This window comes from Nerophis lumbriciformis, linkage group LG20 (assembly GCF_033978685.3).
Source record: "Nerophis lumbriciformis linkage group LG20, RoL_Nlum_v2.1, whole genome shotgun sequence".
NCBI lineage: Eukaryota > Metazoa > Chordata > Actinopteri > Syngnathiformes > Syngnathidae > Nerophis > Nerophis lumbriciformis.
In genome coordinates this window covers 12,731,149-12,745,524 of record NC_084567.2, presented here as the reverse complement: position 1 = coordinate 12,745,524, position 14,376 = coordinate 12,731,149, and the positions used below count along the sequence as shown (strand labels likewise).

Genomic DNA, 14,376 nt, shown 5'->3' with positions numbered 1-14,376 from the left:
TGGACTAGGGTTGTCCCGATACCAATATTTTGGTACAGGTACCAAAACGTATTTAGATACTTTTCTAAATAAAAGGGACCAAAAAAATTGCATTATTGGCTTCATTTTAACAAAACATCTTAGGGTACATTAAACATATGTTTCTTATTGCAAGTTTGTCCTTAAATAAAATAGTGAACATACTAGAAAACTTGTTTGTTTACGAGTAAGTAAACAAACAAAAGCTCCTAATTACGTATGCAGTAACATATTGTGTCATTAAGTGGTAGAAAACAAATTATTAATCTACTTGTTCATTTACTGTTAATACCTGCTTATTTTCTCTTTTAACATGTTCTATCTACATTTCTGTTAAAATGTAATAATCATTTACTCTTCTGCGGTTTGATACTTTACATTAGTTTTGGATGATACCACAAATTTGGGTATCAATCCGATACCAAGTAGTTACAGGATCATACATTGGTCATAATTTAAGTCCTCATGTGTCCAGGGACATAATTCCTGAGTTTATAAACATACTATTTATTTATTTTTTTTAAAAAGAGAAAAGATTTTGTGATGCTAAAAAATATAAATGTAATCATAATAGTATCGACTAGATACGCTCCTGTACTTGGTATCATTACAGTGGATGTCAGGCGTAGATCCACCCATGGCGTTTGTTTACATTGTGACGCCGGTGAGCTATTGCATCCTCCTACGGTGCGTAGTGTAGCATGTTTAGCTATTCCTCGTCCTCCAGTGATAATGATACTTGTCAGAAACATACTTTATTTGACGCCATGGAGGCGAGGATTAGTGATTTAGAAGTAGCTAAAACACTGCAGACTGCGGATGGACTTTAGCTGCTAGCTAGCCATGTTTTAAAGCACCTCTTCCTGAGGGAGTTTCAGTGTTATAACTTCACTTTTTAGGCCAAAATGTGTCCATTCTCCCTTTTCTGTCTACACACGGTCCGCTTGTAAGTACTCTGTGTGTGTGCGCTGCCGAACATGCTCCTCTGTTCGTAAAACCAGCAATGTCATGACGACGACGCGCCGTCATGCCCGTAAAAAAAAGGGAGGGGGTGGGTGGACCGGTACTTATTATTAGACGGCATAGTTCCAAATATGATACATTAGTACAACCCCATATTGGACAGATATCCATATCAGATTGGGACAGCCCTTTAGAGTATATAATGCAGTAATAGCGTGGATAAGACAGTAATTAAAACTAGTAGAATGATCCATTTGTCCCAAACTTACCAGGAAATATCCATGATGGATTTGTCAAACAGATCATGGATGACCACAAGGGGGCGTTTCAGGGAGGTCAACTGGTGTTCACACAAAGAGAAACTATTTGTGAGGACATTCCACTCGGTGTGGTTTTGAATCTGATAACAGTTGAAGTGAGGTCTCACCCAGACGGAGAGCGAGCGGTCTTTGCTGCCCACGGCGCAGCAGCAGTACGGGCAGCTGGGCTTTGGAGAGCTGCCGTTCTTCTGCTTCTTCTTGAAGATCTTTGGGTTAAATTTCTACACGCGACAGAAGTAAAAAATGGACGTCCAAAATAACATGGAAGAATGGAACGCTCAGCCTCGGCGGGGGACTCACCACCACAGTCACTGCTTTTCGGTGTCCCACAAAGTCCATGTTGGTCTTCCAGCCGTCCCGCTCCACGATCTGGGCCGTGGGTCCAGAGTTGTTCATGGCGTGAGCCGACACCAGGTACTGTCCATCGGGGGACCAGGAAAGACGCAGGACGTGCGTGGTGCCGCCGCACTGCGAGACAAGTTGTCAGCGTCCAAGAACATCGTCACGGAAACGGAGGAGCTTTGTTGTACCTCGTTGAAGGGCTTGGTGATGTTGGCCTCCATCTGCCAGTCCACGGTCCTCCACACTTTCAGACTGTGGTCGTCGGCCTGCGAGGCGATGTACTTGCCCACCGGGTCCCACGTCAGACCTTTGACCAGGCCGGTGTGTCCCCGGAGACATGTGACCATCTCTGAGGGACGCACACACAAATCTGATGTTTAATTACCGCTTGCAACAAATAATATTTTTGTCAAGAACAAATGTGATGATAACCATACAACATTATTTTTAGACTTGCATGCCAGCTCAGAATGTTTAAGTGTTGCGACTTTGCTTGTAAACCTTCTGTGACGGCCACAGTTTGATTCTGGAACAGATTATTTTCCATTGACCTTGTGACTTGAATCTAGGGGAATCTCCCACAGGAGGCGATGTGGGTGTTAGCATAATTGGCCATGACGCATACAAGAGACAGAAAGCGAGCAAAAAAACATTAGAGGCAAAAAAAAAAGATTTAAGTACAAATTAACTTTTTAAAGATACTTTTGGATTAAAAAAAATACATCAAAAATAATATTTTATAAAAATACCATTTTTACTTTTATAAAATGTTTTATTTTTCTAAGTCGATATTTATAAAATAAATTAAAACAAAACCAGTTTATATACATAAATAATTAATTTATATATATATATATATATATATATATATTTTTTTTTTAAAGATATGTGTTAGGGTTGTCCCGATACCAATAATTTGGTACCGGTACCAAAATGTATATCAATACTTTTCAAAATAAAAGGGAACTACAAAGAATTTCAATATTGGTTTTATTTTAACAGACAATCTTACAATACAATAAACATATGTTTCCTGTTGCACTCTAAGAACAATTTTAAAAGGTTAAAATATAAATTAAAGGGCATTAAACACATTGGGCCTTTCTTGTTGCACTCAAAGAACAATTTACAATGTTCCATATTACATATAGTCTGCCATAATCAAGGATTAGGTTAGAATAAAATAAAAAGCTTTGACATTATGATTTATGGTTGCCACTCCTGGTCTATGCTTTAAGAAAAATACAATTATTAGTAGGCACTAAAAACAAAACCATGGATAAATGTACGCATATAAGCCATGTAGCAGGTAAAACACACTTTTGTTAAAGATAAAACACAAATTGTAGCAATTTGTTACAAAATACAGTCATTTTACTTGCCCTAGTTGACTGCTAATTGGGCAGTTTTAAATCCGCTAATATTTGGCATCAAGCCAAGCAGCTTTGTGCGCTTGGCTTGTTTAATGTTCTAAAAATGTAATTTTACATTAAAAAACCTAATAAAAAACATTAAAAAGTACAGATGAACTTTCTTCTATTAGCACAACACGGCTCGTTGATAAAAATGTGTTTTTATTTTAGTCTCTGTAAGAAAGCCCCCAATTTCTACATGCTTGTTTTTGTTTTATTGCCAATGTATAACATATTTAAATATATTATATATTTTTCCTCAAGCATTAACATTTTGCATTGTGTTTAGTTGTGTGCTAAAATCACACCTGGACACGACACATTCATTCAGTCAATCAAAGTTTACTACGGACTACAAGGCGCACTTAAAATCATTTTTTGCATCAAAACTCGACAGTGCACCTTATAACCCGGTGCGCCTAATGTACGGAATCATTCTGCTGGTGCTTAACGACCTTGAATCAATTTTATTTGGTACATGGTGTAATGACAAGTGTGACCAGTCACACATAAGAGATAGCAATATGACGCCTGTAAACAACACCAAAACTTTAAATGTTCCATTGAAAATAAAGAACATTACACACGGCACTCAAAAATATGTCAAAATGTTTTAGTATGACTTTGAAGCCGCACCGCTTGATGGATTGTCGGGCCATTACGGCTACCGTAGTCAGAGATACGTATTATTATGGTGTGTGTGTGTGTGTGTGTGTGTGTGTGTATAAGGACCGCAAAATGGCACCCATTAGCAGACATTATCTGGCATTTTGTTTCACAATATTATGCAAAACCCACTTTTCTTATCTTCTGGTACCTGCTGATCTGTTTTTGGGATCTGCATAAGTCTTGAAAATTTACGTAAGTCCGTCATTGTAGTCTGTGCTGACGACATAGACGATAAGCTTCTTCTTTTTCTCCATCTTCTTGTTATGGGGCATTTCTAATATAAAGTAGTGTAAAGTTCTAACTTATATCTCGCTATGGAAGTGCTAAAAACATACCGGTGTATTGACTTTACATTATTCACCCAAGGAACTTTAGTTATTAGAGAGTTTCGGTCGGACGCTTTTTCACGGGACACATTTCCAGCGTTGTTGTTGCACTAGTGAGCCACGGATGCTTTATTGATTGAAGTAAAGTCTGAATGTCATTAAAACAGTTAGCTCCATCTTTTGACACTTCTTTCACTCTCGTCCTTGCACGCTACACCGCTACAACAAAGATGACAGGGAGAAGACGCTGTCGAAGGTGAGCCAGGTAAATAAGACCACCCACAAAACAGTGCATCCTGAAGCGACTGTCAGAAAGCGACTTGAAGATGATGTGTAAAACATCATCTATGCCAGTGTTTTTCAACCACTGTGCCGCGGCACACTAGTGGGCCGTGAGATACAGTCTGGTGTGCCGTGGGAGATTATCTAATTTCACCTATTTGGGTTAAAAATATTTTTTGCAAACCAGTAATTATAGTCTGCAAATGATGTGTTGTTGTTGAGTGTCGGTGCTGTCCAGAGCTCGGCAGAGTAACCGTGAAATACTCTTCCATATCAGTAGGTGGCAGCAGGTAGCTAATTGCTTTGTAGATGTCGGAAACAGCGGGAGGCAGCATGAAGGTAAAAAGGTGTCTAATGCTTAAACCAAAAATAAACAAAAGGTGAGTGCCCCTAAGAAAAGGCATTGAAGCTTAGGGAAGGCTATGCAGAACGAAACTAAAACTGAACTGGCTACAAAGTAAACAAAAACATAATGCTGGACGACAGCAAAGACTTACTGTGGAGCAAAGACGGCGTCCACAAAGTACATCCGAACATGACATGACAATCAACAATGTCCCCACAAAGAAGGATAAAAACAACTAAAATCTTCTTGATTGCTAAAACAAAGTAGATGCGGGAAACATCGCTCAAAGGAAGACATGAAACTGCTATAGGAAAATACCAAAAAAGAGAAAAAGCCATTAATATAGGAGCGCAAAACAAGAACTAAAACACTATACACAGGAAAACAGCAAAAAAACTCCAGATAAGTCAGGGTGTGACGTGACAGGTGGTGAATCTACACCACCTTTGAGACAAGAGCTATATTGATGCATGCTTGGTTATGCCTTGGCTCAAAAAAGGTTGAAAAAGACTGATCTATGCAACATTTTGACCAAAGAACCACCATCACATGTTATGTAGACCACAAGGAAGTGATTTAAATTTAGTAAAAAATAATAATAACTACTCAGTGGCCTAGTGGTTAGAGTGTCCGCCCTGAGATTGGTAGGTTGTGAGTTCAAACCCCGGCCGAGTCATACCAAAGACTATAAAAATGGGAACCATTACCTCCCTGCTTGACACTCAGCATCGAGGGTTGGAATTGGGGGTTAAATCACCAAAAATTATTCCAGGGCGTGGCCACCGCTGCTGCTCACTGCTCTCCTCACCTCCCAGGGGGTAATCAAGGGTGATGGGTGTGTAACAATCATTGGTACTTTAACTTTAATATGACTCCTTTAATGCGCCTTATAATCCGGTGCGCCTTATATATGAAAACAGATCAAAAATAGACCATTCATCGGCAGTGCGCCCTATGGTCCGGAAAATACGTTTTTTCCAAAACACAATATCGAATGTGAGATATAACAGGATGATGCATACATTTATCATTTGTTTTCAAAACACTTACAAAAAAGTGGGACCCCAAAAATTTTTATGACTTGATGATTTTGAAAATTCCTAGCGCCAACACTGCGGAGGGATCACTGGACTCCTACAGAACACTCCAGACTGTGCTGTGAAGATTTTATCTCTGGTAAGTGAACACAGCTAAAAGTGTACCTTTTCTGACTAATTATAATAGATTGATTGAAGAATGTATTAGAAGTTTGCATAGGATTAGGTGGAGAGTTTCATGACGGTACAGATTGACTGGTACAAGGTCAACTAATTCTTAGCGTCAACACTGAGTTGTGGTAAGAAGCAGTGAACAGTAGCGCCAGATATATTTGTGGTGGTACAAATGTTTCGACACAAACACGCGCTGTGGGTCCGTCTCGTCTCACCTGGGAATTTGCGAGCGTTCCAGATGACGATGGTGTTGTCCACGCTGCAGGACGCCAACCACACGTCGTGAGGAGACCACGCCACGTCCATCACATCTACACAAACGCACTTAAGTCTTGAGGTCCTAGTCTAGACCTTGTAGGGGCCGTAATGTTGTTACCTCCAGTGTGGTTCCTCAAGATGGTGACACATCTCCACTGCTCAACGTTGGCCAGTTTGCTGCTGGACCCGAAGACCGTGCTCGGACCGATGAACCTGCACCACACACGCAATAACACAGCATGAGGAGCCATTTGTAAAATAAACATGTTTCTGTGGACTCACGCGGCTCTTTTCCACACCATGACCAGCTTGTCGTCTCCTCCGGACGCCAAGTACAGCCCGTTGTTGGACCAGCGCACGCAGTTTACACACGCTGCACACACACAGTTTTTTTTCCAACAGTGGATTTTCCATCGTGGATAAAAAAAAAGTGCAGCTAAAAACTACCTAGATGATTGTCCATCTGGCAAAGCATTTTGGGAATGTTCTCGTTCTTCTCATCTTCCTCTCGGAGGACGGGCGCCATGTTCCAGATCATCACCTTCCCGGAATCCTCCCCTGATGGACGCAATCAAACGTTATTGATACACGTATCATTTGTGTACATCAATTATTGTTATACTACCTTGGCCGTCGGTTGCAAATTTAGTCCCATCTGTCCCGTGCTAGCTATTAGCTTGTTAAAGTTTTTAATATTTTAATATTTGAAACATTAAAAATTATTTATAACAAAAAAAGATTTGTAACCCAAAATAAAAAAAATTTAACCACAAATGTGTTCAACTAAAATTAAATATTTGTAACAAAAAAAATTATTTTAAATAATTAAGAAAAGACTGGCAACCGATTAAACCAAAACAATTTTTAACCCCGCTAAACAAGATTTGCAACCCAAAATAACCACATTTTAACACCAAAAATATTTAATCAAAATTAAATATTTCAAACATTAAAATGGTTAAAAAAAACATTTGTAACCCAAAATAACCAATTTTTAACCCCAACAATAGTCAATCAAAATTAAATATTTAAAACATTAAAATTATTTTTAACAAAAAAAGAGTTGTAAGCCATAATAACCGATTTTTAACCCCAAATATGTTGAACTAAAATTAAATATTTGCAACAATAAAAATTATTTTTTTAGGAAATCAAAAACAGATTTGTAAACCTTTCCCAAAAAACTATTTTTAATGCCCTAAAACAAGATTTGCAACACAAAATAACCGATTTCTTTTCACCCCAAAAATGTTTAAGAAACATTAAATATTTGTAACAATAAAAATTATTTTTTTTAATGAGATTTGGAACCCCCAAAAAAATTTGCGACTCAAATAACAGATTTTTAACCGGAAAAATATTTACTCCAAATTAAATATTTGTAGCAATAAAAAAAATTTTTTTAATAATTAAAAAAAAGACCGAAAAGAAACAACATAATTTTTAACCCCTCAAAACAAGATTTGTAAGCCAAAACAACCAATTCTTAACCCCAAATATGTTGAACTAAAATTTAATATTTGTAACAATAAAAATATATTTTTTAAGAAAACAAAGAAAGATTTGTAAACCTTCCCCAAAAAAACAACTTAACATACCAAAAATAGATTTGCAACACAAAATAACCAAATGTTTAAGCAAAATTAAATATTTGTAACAATAAAAATGCTTTTTAACAACAACAAAAAAGATTCAGAACCCAAAAAAACACAATTGTAAACCTCCCGAAACAAGATTTGTAACCCAAAATAACAGATTATTAACTCGAAAAGTATTTTGTCCAAATTAAATATTTGAAACATTAAAACATTTTTTTTTTTAAATAAAAAAAAATAAAATAAAAAAAATAAAAAAAGTTATAAATAACCGATTTTTAACCCCAAATATGTTGAACTAAGATTAAATATTTGTAACAATATAAATTATTATTGTTAAATTACCTTGGCCGCCGGTTGCAAATTTAGTTCCATCTGGGTGAATGTCAACAGAAAAGATGGGCTTGCCTGTGGAAAAACGACCATTATTAGTGTGACATGTTAAAATGTAAGTGCATTTTTAAAGACTTGAGATGTGTACTCAGCAGGTATCAAAGCTCCAGGCAACACTTTTTATACTCGACTTTTTTTCCAAGATGGCGCCGCTGTAGTGGCTGCTGGTTGCAGGAGCTCTGTGCTCTTGTATCATCCTTGTGTTTCTGATGTTTCCCTCTTCTTTTCATGTGTTTTTTTTTTTTTTTGCCTTTTGGTTCGGGACTCTTTGGGACTGTGTGACAAGGAGTGGCACTTTCGTGACTTCTGCTGTGCTTTTTTGTGAACTTCTGGATTTGCCTCCCGGGAGCCTTTTGGCCATGACGACCGACTGCTGGGTCCCTGCCACACCAGAGTCCGTTTGGAGAGACTGGAGGGGATGCGGATGAAGAGACAGGGCTGCGGAGCTGGAGCTGAGCGCCGGGACAGATAAGCTTTACAGTGTCTTGGCTGAATAAGCAGGTATCGGACACATCGGTCTCCTTGGACGTATCCTCGCTCATCCATGCGGACTGGACACTGGTCGAGAGTTGGTGGGCGGCCGAGGGTGGAGTCGGCTCTCTTGGTGGCTTTGTTGGTACTGCTCCTGTCCCTGGCCATGCTCTCCTCACCCCAGCAGACGATGGCGTGGAACACCGCAGAGGCCACCACAGTGTATATGTTTATTTGAAGGTCCTGAATTCAATCCCGAGCTCGGGATCTTTCTGTGTGGAGTTTGCATGTTCTCCCCGTGACTGCCTGGGTTCCCTCTGGGTATTCCGGCTTCCTCCCACCTCCAGAGACATGCACCTGGGGATAGGTTGATTGGCAACGCTAAATTGGCCCTAGTGTGTGAATGTGAGTGTGAATGTTGTCTATCTGTGTTGGCTGTGTAGAAGTGGCTGGTTGCCTCAGCTCTGCTCTTTTAATGTCTTTAATGTCCCTTGTGTTATTTGATGTTTCTCTCTTACACACATGTTTGTGTGCTATGGCTATGAGTTTTTTTTCCCTTGGCCTTAGTCTGGACACCCAGCGCTTACCTGTTTCTCACCTTTTTTGTCCCATCTTTAAAACTAATTTGTATACTCTAGCCTTTAAATAGACCCCCCTATTAGACCAGTTGATCTGCTGTTTCTTTTCTGCTCTGCTCTGGGGGGGCACATATTCGGTGACCACAGATGAGGCACTAGCTGTCCAAAGTGGGGACCCAGGGTGGACCACTCATCTGTGCATCAGTTGGGGATGTCTCTGCGCTGCTGACCTGTCTCCACTCAAGATGATCCCCTGCTGGCCCCACTATGGACTGGACTCTCACACTATTATGTTAGATCCACTATGAACTGGACTCTCACACGATTATGCTAGATCCACTATGGACTGGACTCTCACACTATTATGCTAGATCCACTATGGACTGGACTCTCACACTATTATGTTAGATCCACTATGGACTGGACTCTCACAATATTATGCTAGATCCACTATGGACTGGACTCTCACACTATTATGTTAGATCCATTATGGACTGGACTCTCACAATATTATGTTAGATCCACTATGGACTGGACTCTCACACTATTAACTAGATCCACTATGGACTGGACTCTCACACTATTAACTATATCCACTATGGACTGGACTCTCACACTATTATGTTAGATCCTCTATGGACTGGACTCTCACACTGTTATGTTAGATCCACTATGGACTGGACTCTCTCACGATTATGCTAGATCCACTATGGACTGGTTTCTCACATTATTATGTTAGATCCACTATGGACTGGACTCTCACACTATTATGTTAGATCCACTATGGACTGGACTCTCACACTATTATGTTAGATCCACTATGGACTGGACTCTCACTATTATGTTAGATCCACTATGGACTGGACTCTCACACTGTTATGTTAGATCCACTATGGACTGGACTCTCTGACGATTATGCTAGATCCACTATGGACTGGACTCTCACATTATTATGTTAGATCCACTATGGACTGGACTCTCACACTATTATGTTAGATCCACTATGGACTGGACTCTCACACTATTATGTTAGATCCACTATGGACTGGACTCTCACACTATTATGTTAGATCCACTATGGACTGGACTCTCACTATTAACTAGATCCACTATGGACTGGACTCTCACACTATTCTGTTAGATCCACTATGGACTGGACTCTCACACTATTAACTAGATCCACTATGGACTGGACTCTCACACTATTATGTTAGATCCTCTATGGACTGGACTCTCACACTGTTATGTTAGATCCACTATGGACTGGACTCTCTCACTATTATGCTAGATCCACTATGGACTGGACTCTCACACTATTATGTTAGATCAACTATGAACTGGACTCTCACACTATTATGCTAGATCCACTATGGACTGGACTCTCACACTGTTATGTTAGATCCACTATGGACTGGACTCTCTCACAATTATGCTAGATCCACTATGGACTGGACTCTCACAAATTTATGCTAGATCCACTATGGACTGGACTCTCACACTATTATGCTAGATCCACTATGGACTGGACTCTATTAACTAGATCCACTATGGACTGGACTATCACACTATTCTGTTAGATCCACTATGGACTGGACTCTCACACTATTATGTTAGATCCACTATGGACTGGACTCTCACACTGTTATGTTAGATCCACTATGGACTGGACTCTCTCACGATTATGCTAGATCCACTATGGACTGGACTCTCACATTATTATGTTAGATCCACTATGGACTGGACTCTCATACTATTATGTTAGATCCACTATGGACTGGACTCTCACACTATTATGCTAGATCCACTATGGGCTGGACTCTCACACTATTATGTTAGATCCACTATGGACTGGACTCTCACACTATTATGTTAGATCCACTATGGACTGGACTCAGTCACTATTATGCTAGATCCACTATGGACTGGACTCACACACTATCATGTTAGATCCCCTATGGACTGGACTCTCACACTATTACGCTAGATCCACTATGGACTGGACTCTCACACTATTATGTTAGATCCACTATGGACTGGACTCTCACACTATTGTTAGATCCATTATGGACTGGACTCTCACACTATTATGCTAGATCCACTATGGACTGGACTCTCACTATATTATGCTAGATCCACTCGACGTCCATTGCACCGGTCGCCTAGGGCGGGTGGTTCCCACATCTGCGGTCCCCTCCAAGGTTTCTCATTGTCATCCCATTGGGTTGAGTTTTCTTCTTGCCCTGATGTGGGATCTGAGCCGAGGATGTCGTTGTGGCTTGTGCAGCCCTATGAGACACTCGTGATTTAGGGCTATATAAGTAAACATTGATCGATTGATTGTAAGGGACGCCGTAAGTTGACAGACCCGTCAGCGATCCTGTTCTGTCTCCCTGTAATGTTTGTCTGTTCTTGAATGGAATTGTGCTGAAAATCTTAATTTTCCTAGGGACAAGCGGTAGTAAATGGATGGATTATTAAATAATTCTGACTAATTGTAGCCTCAGATGATGCAAAGATGAATGACTTAACTGAAACCGTCATTAACCGTTGCTGAAATTCAAACAGTTAGTTGTTAGCCGGCTAACGGCTAACTTTGCAAAGTGTCAGAAGATGCGTTAGCTAATGTCATAGCATTCAAGCTAGCCGGCTAACATGTTAGCTCGCTAATGCTAGCACACACTCAAGCATGAGCAACAAATGGCACTTCTGGTGGCAATTAACGCCCCGGCGCGTTGGCCCCGCGGGCTTGAATTTACGTCCCGTCCGGAGCGGCCCAACGAGGTCGTTTAAGTGAGCACGGCGACCACCGTCGCTGCCCGCAGCCCCGCCGACAACAAAAGCCCAACTTGGTCCAACAGATTCCCGCACGAGCTTACCGTTGTGGCTCACCCAGCTCGGCTTCAGCAACTTCATCTTCAAGCTTCCCCGCTTCTCCCGGTTCGTGCGAGAATCCTCGGACGGCGCGCTGGTTTTGTCTCCTTTGTCTCAAACTCCGGCGGAGAGTTGAACGTTTGCGGTCTTCAACTCCATCCCTGCAGCAGCAGCAGCCGCGGCAGCATCCCCGCCGAGGAGCCGAGCACCCGGACGACGGACGAGGTGACACCGAGTACAACAGGAAGCGTTCGCGTGAGGTTCTGCCGCCGACAGGAAGTCGCGATCGCAGCTCTTTCAAAAGACACCGCTATCGTACATCGCGCGTCGAATTGTGAGGACGCAGACGACGTAAATGTGTGGTTTCGTAAATACTTATGTAATTGAGTGCGATTTGTTGAACTGAACGTCGACAGTCTGTTACATTTCCTACGCCGACGCACATTAGTAGTTTTACTTTGAAAACCAACCGGACGTCATCGGTGACGCTCTAAATTTTAAAATGACTAACGTGATTTTTCTTCCTTTTGAAAGAGGTTTGTTTCTCTGTTTTGGTCCTCGGTCACGAACGTATGGTTGTTTCTATAGTGAATAATACATACTACTAGCCTTCTGAATAGTTATAATTGTGTAAATACATTAACGCGTATAACATTTTACACCAAAATTCATCAACTTCCGTCCATTTTTTTTGGTCCGCCTTCTTCTCTCATCCGATCGGAACCTTTCCATTGTCAAAACGTTAGCAACCATTTTGTTTACCTTACCAAAATTCACAGATGACCAGGAATCCAAGATTTTCAAGGAAATTTTTCCTATTGAAAATTAATGGGACAATTTTCAACTTTTCCCATTTAAAATGAATGCTAGCATGCTAATTTCCTTTTTTAATAGCTAATTTAACAGCCATACACTTTGGTTTGTGACACAAGCTATCTTTTTTTTCTGCAAAATTTGCACCGTTTACCCCAGAGTCACATAACTTGGTACTAGACATATGCTAACTTTTTTTCGGTACCCAATTTTGCCACCTTACACCTCCGTCAAATACCTTGATTAATGCTAACTATTAGCTTGCTATTGTTAGCATGCTAACAGTAGCGTGCTAGATTTTTTTAAACCTAATTTTGCCACCGTATACCTCAGTCAAATACCTTGACACATGCTAATTATTAACTTGCTAACAGTAGCGTGCTAGATTTATTTTTAAGCTAATTTTGCATGTGTACACCTCAGATTAATACAACTTGGCACTTGTCACCTTTCGTTTGACATGCTAGCTTGTGCACATACGGAAATTACCTGCAAATTTCTCCCAAAATTGCACATTCACAAATGTTTTGGAATAGTTTTGACAGCACAAACAATTTGGGAATTTTTTTTTAAACGATTTTTAACCCCCCTAAAACAATTTGTAACCAAAAAAAAACATTTAATCCAAAAACATTTTTTAACAATAAAATATTTTTAATTGATTCGCTAAAAAAACAACAAAGATTTACAGCCCAAAATAACCGATTTTTAACCCACAAAATTTTTTAACCAAAATGTAATATTTCTAAAAAATATATATATTTTTAAAATAATAATAATAATAATAATAATAAAAGACTTTGAACCCAAAAGAGCCAAAATTATTTTCAATGCAAAATAACTGTTTTTTAACCAGAAAAATATTTAGTCCAAATTAAATATTTTAAACATTAAAAATGATTTTCAACCAAAAAAGATTTGTAACCGAAAATAACACATTTTTAACCCCAAATGTGTTTACCCAAAATTAATTATTTGTAACAATAAAAAGGATTTTTAATAATAAAAAAAAAAGACTTGAAACCGAAAACAACTACTGTTTAAAGCTTTGAACAGGAAGTAGAAGTGCTGTTCTGTCTTCTAACCATCCGTAGCGTTTCTACTTGTATGGATTCGTCAATCATCGCTCCAAGCAATGTTTGCAAGTTTTTACAATACAACTATAACAATTCTTATTTACTAAACCGTCCCGTGTGTGATGTCTGTAGGAGTGTTTTCATGCATATGTGTACGTGATATTGTAATGTAACGATGCTAACCTCGTTAGCATTAGCTAATATGCTAACACGTTGGCGAGTTTCTGTGTTAGTATTATTAACTTACAATGGCATTCCACACACCCCAAAAATGTTTAAGCAAAATTTTATATCTGTAACAATAAAAATTATTTTTAACAACAACAAAAAAAGATTTGGAACCCAAAAAACCAACATGATTTTTAACCCCCCAAAACAAGATTTGCAACCCAAAATAACCAATTTTTGACCCCAAAAATATTTAGTCCAAAT

At 39.4% G+C, this 14,376-nt stretch overlaps 1 protein-coding gene across 1 annotated transcript in view; it reads right to left on the bottom strand.

The window, feature by feature from the left end:
- Nucleotides 1–12,434, bottom strand: part of hira (histone cell cycle regulator a) — a 30,184-nt gene extending 17,750 nt beyond the window's left edge. Inside the window, exons 1-10 of the mRNA XM_061980467.1 lie at nt 12,061–12,434; nt 8,088–8,150; nt 6,595–6,705; nt 6,430–6,520; nt 6,266–6,360; nt 6,105–6,200; nt 1,832–1,992; nt 1,602–1,769; nt 1,409–1,522; nt 1,251–1,321 (exon numbers count right to left, since the gene is read on the bottom strand). Coding sequence (XP_061836451.1) covers nt 1,251–1,321; nt 1,409–1,522; nt 1,602–1,769; nt 1,832–1,992; nt 6,105–6,200; nt 6,266–6,360; nt 6,430–6,520; nt 6,595–6,705; nt 8,088–8,150; nt 12,061–12,097 — 1,007 coding nt within the window. The 5' untranslated portion in view covers nt 12,098–12,434. The remainder of the gene's footprint in view (nt 1–1,250; nt 1,322–1,408; nt 1,523–1,601; nt 1,770–1,831; nt 1,993–6,104; nt 6,201–6,265; nt 6,361–6,429; nt 6,521–6,594; nt 6,706–8,087; nt 8,151–12,060) is intronic.
- Between the last annotated feature and the right edge of the window lie 1,942 nt (nt 12,435–14,376).